General features: G+C 44.6%; 1 protein-coding gene across 1 annotated transcript in view; it reads left to right on the top strand.

The window, feature by feature from the left end:
• Positions 1 to 20890, top strand: part of SLX9 (SLX9 ribosome biogenesis factor) — a 48891-nt gene that overhangs the window by 19026 nt on the left and 8975 nt on the right. The window contains exon 3 of the mRNA XM_054172513.1: positions 18564 to 18632. Coding sequence (XP_054028488.1) covers positions 18564 to 18632 — 69 coding nt within the window. The remainder of the gene's footprint in view (positions 1 to 18563; positions 18633 to 20890) is intronic.

Genomic DNA, 20890 nt, shown 5'->3' with positions numbered 1-20890 from the left:
GCTGCCACCATTTAATTATTTGATACCAACCAGTACTGCTTGTCAGTCTCTGGGGAGCAGCAGGCTTCTTGGAAATGTGCAAGAGGGGTGTTGGAGATTTTCTGTATTCATCTGTTTTGCTAGTTAGGCTTTGGATGTGGCAGTAGTGTCTGTCCCTGGAGCAGTAACAGGTATATAGTTAATGCTTCACAGCAGTGATGCTTTTGTCACCCTTTGTGTGCTGTAAAGAGCCTGTGAGGATCCCAGTCCCAAATACTTTCATGCAGTAATTCTGCCCTTGCACAGTTGCCTTTAGTACAATTCTGCCACAGACCTGCTGGGAATGAGAAGAGCTGATTAAAATATTTCAGAGGTACAATTTAGGCTTTGGCCTTTTTCATCTAGTAGTGTTCTTGTAACTGGCTGAAAATTACTAAATCTTTCCAGTCTGTTTTGCAGTCATTGGTCTATATTTACTTTCTTCTCTCGTTTGCTCCTTGCTTGTCTTCAGGTTGGTCATGGAATTAATTGGTGATGCAAAAAAAAAGAAGGGAACGAAATTTATCCGTTGCTTGTGGCAGAAGTTTGCTGGCAGCTCTATCTCAGGAATATTACACATAGACTTTCTGTAAGATAAAAGGCATCTGCTCCATGTTTCTTGCTTCAAGATAGGGTGTGCAGGTTTTGTCTGGAAAATAAGGCCTGTAGCCAAGACTGGAAACATTGGCTACTGTGGCCCTGGGGAGTAGAGATTATGGTTAAACAAGCAAACAGGGCAAGAATACAGTAGACAATAGAAATGCTGATTCTGCTGGCCTGGAAGGAGTAACCTGAGCCCAAGTGGCTGGGAAGCAACTGTTTAGAGTTTGGATGGAAAGCAGAGACTGTGATCAATTGAAAGGGACTGGGACTGATTTGATTAACTAGCATGGCATTGAAAGGCAAAACTCACCAGCAGTTATTCCTGCACAACCTGAAAGAAAGTAGTTGGGCAAGCCCTTCTCTCTTTGTTGTTTAGTCTCATCCAGGATCAGGCACTGGGGTTTCCTTAGAAGTGTCTTGAACATTCTTCCTGCCTCTTTGTCCCAGCAAAGGATGTGTCTGGTTAATGTCCTATTGCGGCACTTCCTGGAGCCTGGAGCTTTGTTCTCCTGGGTTTTGAGCATGTGAGTTGTCCCATAGCAAGCTTTGACTTAGGGAAGAGAAGCCTTCTGCCACATCCTCCTTTCTTGCCCTACCGTGCCATACCAGTTGTGAAAGCTGCTTCAGTGACACTATTCCACCCTACAGCCTGTGACAGGATTTTTGCAGCAGTTCAGACCTGGTGAAGCACTATGGCCAGTTTGTTGGTGTGCTGCTGTCTTATATACTGTTTTGCTCAGTCTCTCCACTATCCAGCTGGAGGCAGGGAATGCCCTTTTGTTTCACTGTGGCTGAGCTCCTGCTTTCAACTAGCTTAATTAACTACAAACTTTCAGTGTTACATGGGATTACACAGGACTGGATTTCAGCCCATCCCATGGAGGGCTGGAAGGAGTAGGAGACTGCCCAAGCAAGCGACAGAGTGGTGATCCCTGTGGCGAATCCAATAATACGTGCTTGGTCTCTGCACACTGCAGTCTTGAATCATGTGGCCTTCTGTTCAAACTCTCTCTGTCATCTCAAACGTGTTCCTAAAGCAGACCAGAGATTTAGTCCTCTCCTGTGTTTCTCTTCCCATTTGGTTTTGTCTTGTTCATTGCCTTGTTCCAAAATTCAAGCCGGGTCTGTATTTTTTTTCCTTCTAACATTCCCACATGCACATCCAAAGGGACATTTCTGTCATACTTGCATCTTTAATTTACTATCCACATACACCTCTCTGAGTATGTCTTCTGGGCCAAACTGAACAGCAGGGTGGATGATGTAATACCACTGATTTTATATTCTATGCTGTGTTTGTGCCTGGGGCCAGTTACGAATTTACTGTTCATGTAACTTGTAGGGCCATGTCGGTCAGGCCACGGAGGCAGGCCTGTCTGTGTCACTGAATGCTTTCTCTATCTGCTGTATTTTTCTTCTTGCGTCACCAACATTTTATTTCCCGCTTTTTCTCATTCCCGAGGTCCTTACAGAGGAAAGTTTAGTGTCTGGAGAAGGTCAGCAAGAGATGAGGAGGTTGGGCCTCCTGTTCGAGTGCTGAGGCATTGACATGTCAGAAGAAAGGAGCGTGTTGCTATAGCAGCGGGCACTGGGATCCCATGTAACTTCCATGCAGAGGCTTCGCAGGGCTCTTGGCTGTGTGAATTTCAGGATGCAGCTCGGTCTCACTGCTTCTTCTGTCCCAAACTATCAACAGGACCTGGCAGCATGCAGTGAGCAGCAGGAGAACTGCACCCTGCCTTAGAACTGATTTATCTCTTGTTGTGGCAGATTAGCTAATCTTTTTAGAGTAATTTAAGCACGAGGCAGTGGTATTCCCAAGTCTTGTCCTTTATCCCTTTGTTATTTTTTTTGGCTTGAGTTTAGTAGATCACTGTGAGTTTTCTGGTCTGGGCTCTGTGAAGGAAACTTTAAATCAAAAATATCTCTACTAATCAGACTCTGAAATTCTACTTTATTTCCAACATCCTGCCCTACTACTGTAATTAGATCTTTAGGCCAGAGGCATCAAGCAATGATTTTCAAGTTTGTTTCTCGGGGCTTGCTCAGTGCTGTCACTGCTGAACCTTTTACTGTGACAAGATCTTTCTCACCCCCCTCACATAGCTTGACATATGAGTTGGTGTACCACATCAGAACAATAGGGTAGCCAAGTTGGGCAATCCCATCTTTTGACAGCAGCCAGCAGGAAAGAGTGGGGGAATGTAGCAGCACTTTCCTTGAAATGCTTAGGTAGATACTTTAAACTTCCAGTGCCTAATAACTGTTATGAAAAACAAAGTAGTGAGCTGAAGAAGGCTGTAATGGCAAATCCTTTGATCTCCCCTGTTTCCTCTGTGTCCAGGGGACTTAGAGTGCTTGTGTGTTCATTATGTCGTGCTAGAATAAAGACTAATAAATTGCTGCTAATAAATTTTAACTTCTGAAATAGATTATGGGCATTTTAGACCTCATGGCTGAAGTCCAGCTGTCTCAAATAACTTGCCACTGCTGAAAATGAGGCGGCCTGCTTCCTCCTCCCCCTGCTTCTGACCATGTGTCTTCCTGGCCTGATGCTGACTTGGTTTGGTTCAGCTTACTAAATTAGCAGAAAACTAACCTGGGTGGAAGCGAGCTAGGTTTTTCTGTTGGAGGTCCACACCAGAGCTGGGGTAGGAGGATGCAAGGGAGGTGTGGCTATTGCAGCAGTGAGCTCTTTGGTAGGCAAAGCTGAGCTTTCCTGGAGTTTGTCTTCTGTTGTCTTTGTGCCAAGTTTCCAAATGTCATGTGTTGATAATGCCACTGGTATCAATACTGCTGCGCACTGCATGTTGATCATTCCAGAGTAATCAGACTTGTCCCTGTGTCATTAACAAAGAAGTCAATGACAATTGATTATTTTTTCTCTCGTTCCATTAGAGATGAACAATTCAATATTGCATTCAGTATTCCCTGGAGCAAGACAGCATCTTCCAGACCTCTTCCCTGCTCCCCAAACCACCCCTGAGCATCCTGCCAGCATCATAGCAGAGTTTGTGTGTGTCTGTAGGTACAGTCCCTTCTTCATAGACCTGGACCTGGCTAGGTAGCCATGATGGAGATTTAAATTAATTCTCTTCTATTTGTATTGAAAGGAGGTTCCTCTGATTATTATGTGAATGCAAGGTGCTTGTGCAGAAGTGACTCTTCTTGGTGTTCTGATGGGCATTTGCTTGTGAATGGGAGCAATCACTTTAACAGTAGGTGGAATGTTGGCATATAGACACCTTGGAGTGGTGTGCTGGAAGTGTTGCCTGTACAGGCATGTAGTGGAAGAAGCTGCCAGTGTGCCAAGAAAGCAGATTTACTGAACAGAGAGTTTATTTCAAGGTTCCTTCTCTCCTGCACAGTCTAGCAGAGGCTGAGGACTGCCTACCTTAAGATGTGTCTGGCTCTGCTTCAGGTTTTTCATCTATTGCCTGACATGTTTTTCTGGAATGTGCATTTTGGTGGAATCCCAGCTTGATTATAGATGCTGAAGCACTTCCTTTGCTTAATGGAAGGTCTTTTGGGGTGGGAAAGCAGACTGACATTTTAGCTTCCTTGTCATATCTCTGCTGCTGTGCTCTGAACTTAAAGAGAGAATGAGCTCAAGGCCATAGAGCTTCCTGAACCATGCTGGCAAGATGGTCCTTCCCATTGATCTAGCATCCCCTATGCTTTCTGAAGAAGCTATCTTGCCAAAAAAGCATCCTGAGATAGCTATTTGCCATGAGAGTGTTAACTAAATGCTTTCAGTCTGGGCTATCCAGCAAATCCCTTTCCTCAGAGATCACCAGCAGGGAGGGTTCTGCACAACTGGAGGGCAGTGCACACTTTGAATGCCAATTTAGAAAATCTCACAAGGAGAGGCAGGGAAACAGCAGGGAAGAATGCTTGTGTGGATCTTCAAGAGTTTTCATAGAATTTCTCCCTGTTTCACAAATGTGCTTCCTTTGTGTCCTTCCATTTCTCAATGTGAAGCAGGGAGGGCTTCAGGAATAAATTTTAGGCAGTCTTCTAGTTTGGGCAAGTTCAAGTCCTTGTTGCCACTGGAATAGTGGCTGCCACAGGGAATCATGGGATGCAGATACCAGGCTTGGATGTTACTTTTGGGTCAGCTGTCATGTTTAAAAAGTAACAGGTTCAGGTATTTCTGCAAAACATTGATTGTTACAAAAAAGGGAAGATACTTCTGAAAGAAAAGATGCTGGTGTGTAGTACATAACACCCCTCTAGCAAACTAAACACTGAGGAAGTAATGGTGAGGGGAATCCTCTTCCAGATCTTCTCTGCCTTCTGATGTGTCTCTGAATTCCTCCTCCACTGCTGAGAGGATAAAAACTTTCTTGTTTGTGTGTCATGTGCCCTATGGAGAAGTCTTGAGTGAGTAGCTTCTTCAGGTCAACAGTCTGGGAACAGAGATGGTCGTCTTGCCATTCTGAAAGCATCTCTTTGCCTCATCTGTCCAGGGTGGGCTTTCTGTGTGCTTTGGTTTTGCTGTGGCATCAATTACCTGGCAGCCCTGTCTGTTGGAAGACAAACCTCATGTACACTTAATGGTGTCATGTAGATGTCCATCTCCCCTTAATGCCCTTGTTTTGGCCCCTTCCCTGGCTGTTCCTGCTTTCCTCCTCACCTTCTCTCTGTGCAAGAGCTTCATCCATATCTTCCTGTCATTTGAACTTATGATTTCATCCAGTTTTGACATCTCTTGACCTTCATGGTTCAGTTCTTTCTCCTTCACTGTGAAGACATCTGTGGTGTGATCTGTTCTCTCTACTCTGTGCACGCTGCTGAAACTCTTGTACAAAAGTCCCGTCTATTGATGTTCTTGTGATGGTTTTGGTTTTACCCTGAAGTTATGTATGTGCATTGTTTACTGAGTTCAGTTTTTGGCTGACATAGTTGTATTGCCTGGGAATATAATTAAGTATCGATCACAGTGCGCTCAGCAGTCAAATTAGTTCAGTAATTATACGTAACAGTTTGTAATTGCAGTAATGTTTGTCACCTATCAGCTTAAGTAGTGTTTTGTGTGTGTTGAGAGGAAGAGCATAGAGAGACCATGGAGTGATGTTCTGTGTTTTGGTTTCAGTTTTGCCTTTTATTACGTGCGTGCCCCTTGGCCACTGGTGGTCTGGGTGTAGCTGTTCTGCTGGTACCTGGCATTTTCTTCTTACCTATCACTTCATACATGCTCTTTCAGTTGTGCGCAGTTATGCTTGCTAGTACATTGTTTCTTGCCTCTTCCTGTTCATTATTCTCTGTTGGCCATAAATCTCCAGGAGAAGCCCTATGCCACCTCAGTGGTTACTGCTAAATCCTCTTATCTGATTGGAGTACTTCCAGTTAATACCTTACCTTCAGGGGGCTTCCTGGAAAATGCTGGTGTCTCCCTTAGAGTATCTGTTGGTGATTGACCAGATTCAGGAGCTGAATAGCTGCTTGCTGTAAGATGCCTTGCTCTGCCAGTTCTCCACATCACAGAGAATGCAAATAAATGCAACTTGTCCTTTTTGCTCCATGGTGTTTTCCATTGCTCCAACTCCTGTGCCTCCTTTAGACTTGCAGAAAGCCATTGTGGATACATGGCTTGAGAAGCACAGATGGGAAAAAATATTTGTCTGCTATGAAGTTTTGCTACCCATTCACATTGGATTTTGTCCATCAAGAATCTTTGTAAACCTTTGGTCAGGGGCAGCCTTTAATACAAGCTGTGTGCTTAACCTCCAGTGTCCTGGCTGGCTTCTGCAGTGCTACAACCATCATGAAAATTTCTCATAGTCTGATCTCACTGAATGTGGTGGAAGATGCAGAGCTTTCTCCTTGCACCCCTCCTGCTTAGTTACTGCAATGTCTCTGAGCTAATCATTTTATTATGAAGGTTTTAAGATGTTTGGAGATGTAAATACTGGACTAACCAATTAAGTGGTTGTTCAAGTCATCACCATTGCAATTTAGCAGGACCCTGCTACTTGCTCTTGTGGAAGGTAAAGTATGTGCTGCCTTTGTGCAGCACTATCAAAATGGCTGAGCCTGCCTCATTTTGTCCAGTTCCATCTGAGGAAAGTTCCAGCTGAAGCTCTTCCTAGTGGCTACATCCCTGCCTTGTCAGTTGGTTAAGGCAGAGGCCCCTGCAGATGCATGTTTCACTGAGTCACACGGTGAGTGCAGTGTGGTTGCCATCCTCCACTATTTCAGTTGAAAGAAATAATTTCAGATGATGCAGTCTGTCTACATCTCTGTCATGTTATGTGTTTCACAGTGGAGAAAGGAAAAATGGCTTGAAATGCTAAACCTGGATCAAGGAAATGAGGAAAACTTAGTCTTTCTAACAACAAACCAATGGATCCATGAAAGCTATTATATGGAGAGGTGGGGGGAAAGGTGAGATTCCACAAGGAGCATACGGTAGTGTCTGCTGTTATTCCTGAGGAACAGAAAGCAATTACACAACTTGTTCTAGGTTTTGTCTCTCACATCCTTCTGTGTACAGCTGGTCTGCTGCCAGTGCTGCAGTGGCACCTGACAGTGACATATTTGCCTGTCTGCCGTGGAAGTCTTGCCCTGTGTGCTTTTGCAGTTCCTTTGAGCACTCTTAAATGCTTTTATCCTCCCCCTTCTTATTGTTGTTCACCCTTTCTCCTTCCCTCAGCATCCCATCAGGCCACTGCTTTGGCAATGAGGAAAAGGGAGCACAAAATGAGGTTCTCTGCTGGGTGTTTTGAGGAAAAAATACCTGTGGTTAAAATGCAGCTATGGTGAATGCATGAGTGTGTTCATAAACATGAATAAATGCCGAAATGCCTCTTGTGCACTACTTGCAGGAGCTACAAAATTGTCTGAGGTGTAGGGTAGCTTAAACTATATAAAACTGTCAAACACTAAAATCTGTATTTTGGATAAACAGAAGTCTTTTGTCTGCAGTCCCATTAGAATCATAAAATCAATAAGGTTGGAAAAGACCTCAGAGATCATCAAGTCCAACCTATCACCCAGCACCTCATGACAACTAAACCATGGCTTGAAGTGCCACGTCCAATCCTTTTTTTGAACACCTCCAGGGACAGTGACCCCACCACCTCCCTGGGCAGCACATTCCACTGGCCAATTACTCTTTCTGTGAAGAACTTTCTCCTCACCTCGAGCCTAAACTTCCCCTGGTGCAAAACAAATGCAAGAGGGGTCATAAGAACCAGTAGCTGGAAAAGGATGATTTCCCTAGAGAATGTCCATTTAATTGTCTACTAGGTAATATCCAGTTAAAATGGAAGGAAATTAAAGTAAATTAATGTTATCTTGCATTTTGCATAAACTACAAGCACCAGGTAAAATCACATAGTGTAACACTTTTAAGATCTAGATCTTTCACTGTATGATACTGCAGAAGGTACTGAGCTACTGATTTTCAAACTTGTCAAAGGTAATCTTATTAGCATAAATGCAAAGGATAATTTGAGAAAAATCTCTTTAAAATACAAGCCTGCAGCCCTACAAGCCTGTCAGAAAGCAGAGCAGTGTTTCAGCATTCCCCTTGATAAGCCGTAAGGAGACAAGCTGCCCATGGGAAGTGTGAATTATGTTTGGTCTCAGACTAAATTTCATTCAGATATTTACAGAATCACAGAATGATTTTGGTTGAAAGAGACCTTTAAAATTGTCAAGTCCAACTTGATGTGTTAACCCCACACTGCCAGGTCACCACTAAGCCAGGTCCCTCAGCACCAGATTACATAGCCTGGACAAGGCTCTGGTACCATGGTCCTGCTGCTTCTCTTCAGCTGCTCTCGCACTCCTGTGCACTCATTTATTACTTTTTAATCTTTTATAGAAACTTTATTCTGTTCTTCCTGCTGCTCTCTACCAGAACTGCAATATCCACAGAAAGATATCTTATGCATGTGTTTTCCTTTGCTGTTAAAGTATAAATCCTTATCTTCTGTGGAAGGGCACTTGCCGGCTGTCCAGGCTGTTCCATGCTGTGGACTTCCCCGGAGTCCAGTTTGGTGCGTCCACCTCAGCGGTGTCTGTGGTTTTGTACAAACATTAAAATTACTTGCTGTAGGAGGTAAAGACAGCTTAGAACTACACCTCCACATGTCCCCAGTACCTTGTTTTCAGGTTGCAATAGCAAACCTGTGAGTCATTGCCTTACAGATGTGTGCTTGAAGGAATTCTGTTGCTAAGGTGACTTTTCAAATACTGTTTTTTGGAGGGCAAGTCTCTTCTAATGGGGTGCCAAAGATTTGTGTGCATTCCTCACTGCATGTAAACAGAGGATGTGCTCACATGAGAATGGATCTGTCTGTATCATGCTGGACAGTCAGGAGTGTGGGTTGTGCCCTGTCACGAGCCCCAGTGCTCTTGCCTCACCGAAAACAAAACCCTGCTACCCTGAACGATCAGCATGTGCTTATGCTGGAGTCAAGGGCTGACATGTGCTAAGCTTGTGTGCTCCCCTGGTGGCACTGATCTTTTGGAATTGGCAGCGGGGTAGGAATGAAAAGTCTTCTGCAGTGCTTTCCCATGCCATGTCAGGCAAGTGTTTTAATTTTACAGCAGGTATCTTTCCCAAATGATAGCCTCCCTACAGAGGTGTTGAAAGTAGGGGCACCTGTGAAAACTATCTGAATTTTTCGGTTTTGATGTTGGACATAATCACAAAATTGTTAAGGTTGGAAGGAACCTCTCAAGCTGATCCTAGTTCAGCAGGGTCAAGTAAGGTCGTATACAACAGGTTGTCCAGGAGTGTGTCTGACCAGCTTCTGAATAATTCCATGAGTGGACACCTGGAGACTCAATAATCTCTTTGGGCAACCTGTCCCACTATTTGGCTACCCTTAGAGTTAATAAAAAAATAAAATTATCTCAAAACAAAGTGTTGCAATAAATGCCCACTGCCTCTTGTCACTGGGAATCACTAGCTCTTCTCTCCTTCCCATCAAGTGTTTGTTTATCGATAGAACTTCCTCTGAGCCACTTCATTTTCCAACTCTCAGCCTCTCCTCAAGTGAAAGATGGTCCAGTCCTTTTATCATCTTTTTTGCCTTTAGCTGGATTCACCCTAGTAAGTGCTTAACTTTCTTGTACTGAGGAGCCCTGAATTGGACCCAGCATTTCAGCTGTGGCCTCCCCAGTGCTGAGCAGAGGGGGAGGATCATCTCTTGTAGACCTGCTGGCGGCACTCCTTCTAAAGCACTGCAGGATGCTGCTGGCTGCTTTTGCAAGGGCACATTTTTGGCTCATGTTTGACTTGGTGGCCCCCAGAATCCCCAGGGCCTTTTCTGCAAAGATGCTGTCCAGTTGGTCAGTTGCTCTGTGTTGCTTATCTGGAAGCAAGCATGTGATGTGGAGGAGAGGAAGTAGGTGGAGAAGGGGAAGATGGAGGGGAACTACAGCACTGAGCTCAGAGGAAGCTCTGTTGGGAGAAGGTTGTGACAGTGTGTGTGAGCACACCCATCACAGCTGTTCAGGGGGTGATGAGTCCTAACCACTTGATTTGGTTTTGATATTTCTCACTAATTGCACAGGCAGCTTTTAAAAGTGTTAGGACTTCACATCCAGCTCAATGGAGAGGTTCCAAGAACCTTGTAGCAGTGTGTGGTCTGCCCTCCCTCTAAGCCTTTCCTTAAGGTTAATGCTTATAAATGGCTTTGTAAGGGCTGCCTGTGCTCCTAGGCTTTGCATTGCGAGTCAGGTCTTGAGAGCTTTGAATAGCACCTATGCCCCCTATATCTAAACTACAACAGAGGAAGCTGCTTTATAGAATAGAATAAACATATAATGCTTAATGCCAGTTTACAAGTTTACCAGCTTTCTAACCTGAGATCTGGCAGAGATGCACTTGTTCATGTTCTTAAGGAGTATCTTAGGCAGATCAGACTTGTTTCCCTTAGGTGAGGGAGAGGAATGTGTGGTGGCATTGTGGTTCCAGGCTCCCCTGGCACTACCTGAAACATCATTTAGTTTCAGCTCTACTGTCTTGCCTTTCTTGGAGACTTGACTCTTAGGCCTCTACATGGACTATGAAACTAAAAGATACCTGGTTGGCTGTCTTCTCTGAGGTGACTGGGGCCATAAAGTTGCTCTAAGAAGCTGTCTGGGAGGGTTTCTCTGCAAGAGTAGCAAGGCAGGAGGTTGGAGATGGTGAAATTTGTCCAAGTGTGGGAGCAACAAGGCTCTGCTGCAGGCCTGCAGTTTCCTGGATTAGCTTGATTGCAAGGAGGCTTTGCCATTCATTCTCTCTCGCATGCAGACATGGCAAATCCTCTTGTTCTGTAACTGTTCCTATGTAATTTGCTGTAATCAGATGAAGGGTGTGTATGAAGGACAAGATGGCTTGTCATGAAACCTGAAAGAAATCTGAACTGAGATGGTGGGAGTATTTTGAAAATGCTTTGATATCTTCACCCTTTGCCTCTCTTCTCTTTGGACTGAGCAACCTTTTGTAAGGCTAGAAGCCACGGCGGCATTTGCTGAGAGCTGATGGGCATAAAATTTACTGTATTGAAGCTGTTTATGGGGCTGCACAGAAAGAAAATACATGCCAGAGGAAGCACAGAAAAAGTCAGCTTTTTCAGGTACGCCGTTCCTCAACAACTCAGAGTATCTGATTTGCACCATGTATGTCCAGAATACTTCTGGAAGACTTCTTGCCTTTTTGTTGGAAGAAATTACACTTGTTTCACGTACACCAGCTTTCCCTGCTTTCCCTGCTTCCCCTCCCCCCCCCCAGCCCCCCCCCTTTTTTTTTTTTCTTTGAACATAAGAAGGGGCTAGAGGGCATTGAAGTGTCTTGAAAGCAAACTCATTCTCCCAAAGCAGAAAACCTTGTTTCCTGAATGAAGTCACACTTGGTCCTGCAAAGTCTCTGACATGGCATGCATTTCGCAGGGCATCTGCCTGTAGGTGAGCCTTTCTGCATTTGCTTTGTGCTTTTCGAAGCTCAGGAAGTATTGAGGACTGATTTGGTTTTGTCTGGATGCAGAAGAAGTGTGAAGATAAATAAGGAAAAATTAATCTAGCACCCTTTCTTACAAAGATGTATTGAATCCAAGCATCTTTCTGGTTGGTGAGGATACACAATTCGGGACATGTTTTTTAGCAAGCAGTGTGGAGCTCCTGCACTGGTGCAACATCATCCTCAGCAGTCGCACTTTCTGCCACATGGTGTTTTTCTCTGACTAGGGAAGCATCTCAGAAAGCAGTGAGAAGCTGTCTCATTTACTGCTTCTGGGCTGAGTTGAAGGACAGCAAGAGGGTACCTCTAAGTCTGCTGAGCACAGAGGCTGGTTTGGCTGTTGCTCACTGTAGTAGTTAGTCATCCAAGAACCCCAGAAGAAGGGACAGACAAATGAGTAAGCCACAGGAAGAAGGAATGCTGAGGAATAGCACTTGCATTCAGGCAAAATTGTGTCTGTGCAGTTTAATAAGGATAAATTAGTTTAAAGAAAAGGCTGTTTTAAAAAAAGGTACTTTCTGCCTGCAGTTTCAAGAGCTCTAGTAAATGGCAAATAGTTACAATTCATCCCCTTGTGTTTGCCAGAGCCAGGCTTTCTGGAAGATGAGTTCAGTACTTGGTTCCCTTTGCCTACTGTAGGTAAGTCCTCTTCTTTCTGTAGGGGCCTTCTATAAAAGCTTCTATAGTTGTTTTGTCTCCTGTGGGTTCTGGTTGTATCTCATAATGCTTTCCTGGTCAGGAAAGGGAGAAGTCTGGTATCAGACAGTGGCGCTGTCTGTCTGGTATCCTGTGTTTCATTCTCCTTTCTTAGTCTCACTGCATACCCAATGACTCAGTAGGACATGCTGACAATAAATACGTGATTTCTTTCAGTTCTTTTGTGAGAAACTTTACAAAACCAGCTGCAAAATGTATGTGGAAATAAAAAGCATTTTAGTGCCCTGGACTAGTGATGATTCAGACCTAATTTGCTGCCCTCCAAGGTGTTCACAGGTGTAATACAGGAAAGGCACTAGTGGAAAATCATGAACAAAGTAAACCAGAAGCCACATGGCCATCCCTCAGCGCAAGTTCTGTGGATGTTTATCCCCTAAGAAGGCTGAAATCATGGTGGCTCTTTTTTCCCTCTGACCCCACCATGTTTGTACCCTATATGTGTTTTTTTTGGAGAATAACTACTGCAAAGCACATCTTCTTCAAAGAGCAAAAGATAACTTTTCCCAGGGAGGAGCCTGGGACTTGGCAGATGAGATGAGCTCACTGCAGCAGCCACAGCTTCTCTACTGGGAGGCTTACAGTGATTAATGGGATCTCTCTGGGCCATGAACTGGTACTGCCAAGCATCTGGATCACACTGGGCATTTTATAGCTCTCATGGCATACTTTGTTCAGAAATCTAGGTTGCCTGGAGACATTCCCTCTTTTCTGCCTTGGTTATGAACATAGCCTTCCAGCTGCAAAAGCAGTTCTCAGGACAGTGACATGGGACCAGCTCGAACATCCACTTGGTGCCTATCTGAGACTGATCCTTGAAATGTCAGCCTCTGTACTAGGAAGGGCTGCTGCGAGGATGCAGGTGGGAAGAGCAAGGACTTCTGAGGAGAGAAAGAGGCCTCAGGCAGAGAAGGAAAAGGTACTTTTACTTGCAACAGAGGCTAAGCATGCCTGCAGCGCTTAAGACATTGCTTGAGAAGACAGACTTTTGTCTCTAGAGTTGCTTTTCAGGCTACTGTGCAGATTGTGACTTCTTGTTCACCTCCTGAGGGGAAGTGCTCCTGCTTCAGATGGCATGTCACTTGTGTGCTTATGCAGCTAACTAGAGATGAGTCTCAGCTCTTCTGCAGAAGGAGGTTTCATGCCCTTGCTGTAGCTGGTCAGAGCCTGGGGATGTTTACCAAGCCTGACATGACCTTGGTGTGAGGACAGGAGCTGCACTGTTCCTCTGTGTCTCAATGTAATGCTGGGCTTGGAAGTAGGCTCAGCTTTAAATAACCAAGGGATCTGGAATGATTGAGAATGCAGATGCCACTTTAAGAAGGATGCCTTCCTCATGGGCAGGAGGAAAGCTTGTGTGCTAGTGTAATGATTAAGTGTGAACAAAAATAATGTAGCTTGTTTTGGAATATAAAAAGCAAATACTGTATCCATGGTGAAACCTGGCCTGTCCCAGCAGGGGCTGTCATCTCTTCCAGCACTGGTTCCTGAGCCTGCTCAGGGTGGCAGGGCTTGAACTGGTTAGAACCCTAACAGTCCTCAAACAGTACAGGCTATCAAGCTGTCTCTAGGGGCTTCCCTGGGAGCAAGGATGTAAAGAGAGTGGATATCAGTGCTCTGCTTCTGTTCTTGCCACCTCCAAGCCCTGGTCCTAGTAATGACCCAAGTTCCTTGGATATTTCCATGTCAGTGCATTCTGGAGGAGAAGTGGAGCTGGAGGTTGCCTGGTTGGAAGCTGAGCTGTTGGGCGTGGTGAGGGCAACAAGCCACCAAGCTAGCTCCTGTAGAGCACTGCTTCTGCTGGAGGGTATTTTGACTGACTTTCTGCCTGGTTTGTGTTGCCCCTCAACTTTCTTCCCATAGGAAAAAGAGTATCTTCAGTGGTTCTGCACTGGCATCTGTCAGGTCATACCACTATTGCCCCAGAAGACTGTGGTTTACCATTTCCTAGACTCTTCCAGTGTAAAACGGTATCAGGCAGTTTACAAGTGATACTATGTAAAGCTTTTAGCTAAACAATAAACCACAACCCAAACCCACACCCATTCTTCTGCTTTTGGATGTACTCTGAATTTCTGTAGTGGAGTGGACTCATCTCACAGCTGTAGACATATGCTTAGTTTTGCTGCTGTTACGCAATTGAGACTAAAATTAACACATCTGTTGTTATTTAACTTCAGTTTACATGGTACATGTTTTGAGCAGCAACAGCTTTACTGTTGTGTATTGTCAGAGTTCTGGGAATAATATTTAATACCACATGCCATTTTGCAATAGCTTGTGCCAAAGGTAGGACTTGAGGCTTCACTGCAGTTTTGCATGGTGAGGAGCAAATGCCCAGTGCTGAAGGTCCCTCCTCTGTTTGTGTGGCATTGCACAGGCAAAGGTTTATTTGATAACTTCTGCTTACAGATTGACAAATGTGATGCCCAAAGAGTGGTGGTGGCTGCTCACAAGTGGTGCTCCTCAGGGCTCAGTACTGGGGCCAGTTCTCTTTAATATCTTTATCAATGATCTGGATGAGAGGATTGAGTGCACCCTCACTAAATTTACAGATGACACTAAGCTGCTTCAGAGTAGGAAAGGTCTACTGAGAGACCTGACATATGCTGGGTTGATGGGCTGAGGCCAGTTGTATGAGATTCAACAAGGCCAAGTTCAGGGTCCTGCACTTGGGTCACAATAACTCCATGCAATGCTACAGGTTTGGGGCAGAGTGGCTGGAAAGCAGTCTGGCAGAGAAAGACCTGAGGATGTGGATCAACAGCTGATGAAATATGAGGCAGCAGTGTGCCCAGGTGGCCAAGACGGCCAACAGCATCCTGGCCTGTATCTGGAATAGCGTGACAAGCAGGACCAGAGAAGTGATTGTCCATCTGTACTGAGTACTGGTGAGGTTACACCTTGAGTACTGTGTTCAGCATTGGGCTGCTCACTACAAGAAAGACATTGAGTTGCTGGAGTGTGTCCAGAGAAGGGCAATGAAGCTGGTGAAGGCTCTAGAGCACGGGTCTTATGAGGAGCGGCTGAGGAAGCTTGGGTTCTTTAGTCTGGAGAAAAGGAGGCTGAAGGGAGACTTTTAACACTCTGTAGAACTACCTGGAAGGAGATTGTAGAGAGGTGGGTGTTGGTCTATCCCTAGTAACAAGTGATGGGGTGAAAGGAAATGGCATCCAGTTGCCCGAAGGGAGGTTTAGGTTGGGTATTAGCAAAAATTTCTTTACTGAAGGAGTGGTCGAACAGGCTGCCCAGGGAGGTGGTTGAAACTGCATCCCTGTAGGTGTTTAAAAGACACAGAGATGTGGTGCTGAGGGACATAGTTTAGCACCAGACTTGGTGGAATTAGATAATGGTTGGACTTGATGATCTTAAAGTTCTCTTCCAACCAAAATGTTTCTATGATGCTGTGATTCTATTTCTGTTCAAGGCTGAGTCCTTGAAGTAATGTGATTTTCTGAAATCCTCTGAAGCCTCTCAGTTGTGGAGTCAAACTTAAATAGTGAAGCTTTGTGGGCTCAGGGAAGTCTGCAGTGTTATGGCTTTAACCTAGTCCAGCTTCTTTCTGAATGACTAGAAAGGATAAAATGAGGACTTGAAGGAGTCCTTTACCAGTAAGACACAATCATTTATTTTTTCATGAAAAGAAGCTCTACTCCAAAAAAGAATCTGCTTGTGTGCCATGAAAGCAGGGTCCTGAGAATTGCCAAGAGTAGTATCAAACACAGGTAAAAAGGAGTTCTTTTTCAAAACTGTATTTGAGATGTTTTGTACTGCACAGATCAGAAGGAAGAGAAAACTCATCCTTGGTAGAAGGAATAATTGTCAAGTAAGCTCGTGTAAGTGGGTTTTCCTCGCTTTTCTTCCATGCACAATATTTCAGAGGCAGGTGTTGTTAAATTAGATGTGGAATGGGCCTTCTGATTTCACAGAGAAATAATTAAACTGGAGCTGAGGTCTGGCTTTGATCTCAGAGGTGCTTGCAAGCTAAATAAAAATAAAAGACTACCTTGGGGACAGTCTGTGCTGTTAATTAACTAGCTAAATTCTGCCTTCACTGTTCTCCAGCGGGTTTCCAGTGGCTTTGGCACTCGGCATTGCCACTGAAAGTTGCCAAACACAACTTGGCACATTCCAGAAACAGAACAACCTCTTGAGTGATAGGGAAGGATATGTGAAATGGATGTGTCTGGGAAGGAGGCAGTGGAAAAGGAGAGAAACTGGCCACCTTGCTCATGGTGGGTAGAGAAGGGATCTGGCTCCCCTCTCCCCACCCTTCCAGTGATCTTCGTCTGCCTGCCTGGGTGCCGGCCATCATCCCCAGCCTGCAGTGAGGTTGGGCTTCTGCCAAGAAAACAGCTTTTGTGTTTCCTTAAATAATCCACTGCTGTTTCAGGGAAGAAAAAAAATAAATCTGAATTGATGTTATTACTAGAATTGGCCAGCTGGCTGAATTTTATTTTGTATTCCTTTTCATTACAAATCCCAATGGGCACTGTTTTCCCAATGAAGTAATGAGCGTGTTTTCAGATGAGGGGGCAAATCTTCCCGGCACTGTGCCACTGAAATCTGGGCAATCTTGGGCAGCCAGAAAGGCAGGGCGGAGGTGTCTGGTGCAGGCAGCTGTCAGACATTACTGGGATGTGATTTGTGTTTTGGCCTCTTGTGATTCATCTTCTTTTTTCCCTAAAACCACAGAAACATGGGGTGATCAGAAGTGGGGGTAGCTGGGAGCTGATTATTGGAACATGGAGTTAGTTGTTTTAGCGTCTGCTTTGATACCACAGCAAAGGGGTAGAGGAAATTCTCCCATAATGTGATTAGATATTTGTCCCTCTTATCACCTGGCCCTGCATCCCTGCGGGGCTGTCCTACTGGCCTGGACCTAGCAGGGTATCCAGGCATTAGTGCTTTTTGCAGAAGACAGAAAAATGGGTTGCAGCAGCAGTACTTACAAACCCTTCAAGACATCCCTGAGCTCTGTAAATAAGTGACAGCTTTTAGGCATGGTTTTATTTGCTGCTTCTTGGGTGTATTGACTGCAGCAGTGTATTTTTCTGGGACATGAGGCAGTGAAAGCTACAGCTTTGTTCTCCGTGTTCTCTAGAAACTCAATAACATAGTGGTGGTTGTTGGCTTTATAGAAAACTCCCCCTGGCCCCAGCAGGCTTGATCTCACCTTAAAATACTGAAGTCACTAAATTGTGATCCTGCTTTTGTTTAAATAATCCTGAAAGATTTGCAGCTTCAGAGAAGTTGTCTTTAGTAAGCTATTTTTAGAGTTGCATCAAATTCCTTTTTCAAAATGTTTTTTCCCCTGTTTCTTTTGGGGGTATTTTTTTCTTTTCCAGGCTCAAAAATAAACTGAAGTGAGAGGAGTTGTCTTTGAGAAGCTTGTTGCTCTAGAGGCATTCTTGTAGAAGTATTCCCAGCACATTTCAGGAAGAAAGTTGACCGAAGTCCGGAGATAAGATAAAATTTTATAGTGTCTGCAATGGGTCTACAGTAAAAATATTTGTGGCGTTGTTTTACTTGGGTTTGGATATCAGTGATCACCAGCTGGTTTCCAAATACTGAAGTTGGTATATAGGAGGTTCTAGCCTTTTTTTACAAGCTGTCGGTAATAGTCTGCTCCCTAGGGCTGCCACGGATCTGTGTATTTCAGACTGTTTTCAGTCCTTCCCCTCCCTGCCATGTGCTGTCTGGGCAAGCAATGAGGCCCTTGTTTGGGCAGGCAGATGCTGATAGCTATGTCAGGTTGCCATTTCCCCTCCTACCCTCACATATTTGGAGCCTGTCTTTTCCTTCCTTCTAGCTTTATTAGCCTGCATTTTTTTCAGATTTAAACTTGTTTTTTTGCTCCCAGTTTTGGAACCTAGAGGTTTTCCCATCACTTGAAGCTAGTATTCATAAGAAAATGTCAGCTCCCAGGTCAGGTTCATGCAGGGCTGTGGGACATGGGGCAAGAATCTCTCAAAAAGCTTTTTTGCAAGGGCTACTTAGCCTGAGAAAGCACAGCTTGTGCTGTTGCTGATCTAGATGCCTTTTTCTTATTTCCTAACCAACTGTGAGCTGAGTTTGATTTGCTCTGCTAAAAGCTGAGGTGCAGTGTAGCCCCAGGTCTGCTTGCAGCCTGCATGACCTGCCAGCAAGTTCAAAAGCATCAAGGATTGAACAAAATATTACAGACTTTGCTGTCTTTGGGAAATGTCCAGCACTGAATCTGTGTGCAGGAGCCAAGCTCCATCTTAATGTCTTTATTTTCCTCTAGGTCTAGAAGAGAAACCAATTCTGTCCAAAAAAACAAAAATGAAGCTGAGAAAAGAAAGATGGCTACAAAGTAAGTACTCCTCCACAGCACAGTGGTACTGCAGGCATCTCAGAGCGTGCCTCTGCGGGATCTCTCTGTATATGGGTGTGGGTGGCAGTATTGGGCAGTGCCACGGGAGGCTGAATGCTTATTTTTCATATCTGCTCCCCAGCACATGGGCTAGAAGCCCCAGATACTATTTCTCAGTGTTAGCACCAAGACTGAGTCATTGCCTCAAACTTATTTTTTGTCTTCCTCCACATGTAGTGTAAGTGACTACATGAAATCTTTATTTATCTAGATGAGGCACTGTGCCCATGTAGACTTAGTCCATTTCTCTATCTTTTAAAGTTTTGGTACAGATCTGACTAGCTGTATAGTGGAGCTCCTCCTCCCTGAGGAGCTCCAGGGATGGTACAACAGCCTGGAGCTGAACGCTGTGCAGCCACCAGCTAATCCCAAGGCTCTGTGATAAAAGCCTGCAGTGGGCCCTCCTGCCTTTCAGTAAGGGAGGTGTCTGGACACTGCTGGTTATGTACTGCTCTTTCCCATGTGTCACAGGACAGTGACCCACTTACCAAACAGTCTGGCCTTTCTCAAGGCTGTGAAATACAAGCTAAACAAAATCAGCCCATGGCAGAAATGCTTTTTTCCTGTGGGAAGTGTCTGCAGCTTTGCTTTGAGTATCTTGGCACAGTAAAAGACACTCAGTGTAACAGAGCGACTCCTCTTGCCACCTTGGGGTAGGCTTCTGCCTTAACATCTTCCTGCCCGGCAGAGTTGCTAACAGACTGTGTCTGGCACTGAGGGGTATGGCTTCCTGCCACAGCATATGCTTTTTGCTCCTTAGCTCTGAACTCAAGTCCATCAACCTGTGATTTCACTGGGCTCCTGTTACATAAAAAAGCTGATAACACTGTGAATGTGAAGGAAACCTACTCCCTGCCACCAACCAATAACTTTCAAGTGCCTTTGACACCTGCAGCTCTTGGTGTCCCTGTTGGGCACAATGCGTAGATGGCTGTGCTTAGTCCTAGCATCTGGCATGCTGGTTGTGATTTTGATGCTCCTAAAGGTCTCTCCTTGTCTGGTATTATTGTGGGAACAGAGGAGGGGACTGCTGGAGCACAGCTGAACTTTCCCTCTCCTGAAAGGAGGTACTGTTCTGACTGCTGTGGAGGAAGGTAAGTCCTCAGCAGCATTTAATGACGTCCGCAGTAAGAGGAGTACCTGGGACTCATGTCTTCTGCAAGAAATAGAGGGCATGATCCTGTAGCTGGATGTCAGCTCTGCTCCCATATACATGGTCAACCAGTTTGGTAAAGCCCAGGAGCAATGCCCCTACACACTCTTAATCCTGCCCTCCTGTGTATGTGCCTTTGTAGCTTCAGTCTTTCTCAAGATCATGTATGCTATTTTGGCTCTGTCCTGGCCTCTTTCCTCCTCTCTTGGCTCTGAAATTGCCAAGATGAGGGAATGCAAATGAAATGTAGAAGCTTTGCTTTGAGGAGATCATCAAGATCGAAAACTTCAGGTCAAATTATCTCTGTCTTAGAAGATAGTAGCAGTGCTTTACAGATACAAAAGATACAGATACCTAGTTTGCTGTCTCTCTTGATTTCTCCACTAAACATGTGGCCAGTTGGCGAATACCAGCATTCACTAGTGAACGTTTTGCTAGGGGTCAGAGGCACAAAGGGATTTCTGTAAGAAAAGTCAGCAAGTGTTATCAGCTATGTAGCTTGTTTTTGAGGAAAAGGGAAAAGCTGGGAAGAGCCTATATAAACATCAGTAAAGAAATTTATTATTATTAGCTAGAGCAGCAAAATGAACTGACATTTCCAGAGATGGAGATTTTTAAATGAAACTTGGCATTCTGACATTGTGACCTTAAAGAGCTGCAGTCAACAGAGACACACTGATTATTATCTGATGCAGATAACTGCCAATTCTTTGTGGGTTTTGTAATCTGCCCCCCAAACCAGAACCCAGCTTGGACTGTTGAAGTTGCTGTCATTACATCTCTGTTTTCCTAAATCTTCCCAAGAGTTTGTTGTTTCTTCTTGACCCAGGGCTGCCTTTATGGCATTGAATGCCAAGACCCTGGGAACTAAAGTTCAGCCCAGTAGTGCAAATGCAAAACTTGGAGATTCCTTCCATTACAATAAATCATCTCAGGAGAGACTAGAGAGGGGAAAAAAACCTATGTAATGCTTCAGACATTAGAAGTATGCACATTTAAAAATACATGTATTGCATGGCTCTTCAGTTGAAGAAGACTTCATAGG

The sequence above is a fragment of the Dryobates pubescens genome, chromosome 2, assembly GCF_014839835.1.
Source record: "Dryobates pubescens isolate bDryPub1 chromosome 2, bDryPub1.pri, whole genome shotgun sequence".
Classification (NCBI taxonomy): domain Eukaryota; kingdom Metazoa; phylum Chordata; class Aves; order Piciformes; family Picidae; genus Dryobates; species Dryobates pubescens.
This window is presented reverse-complemented; position numbering and strand designations above follow the sequence as displayed.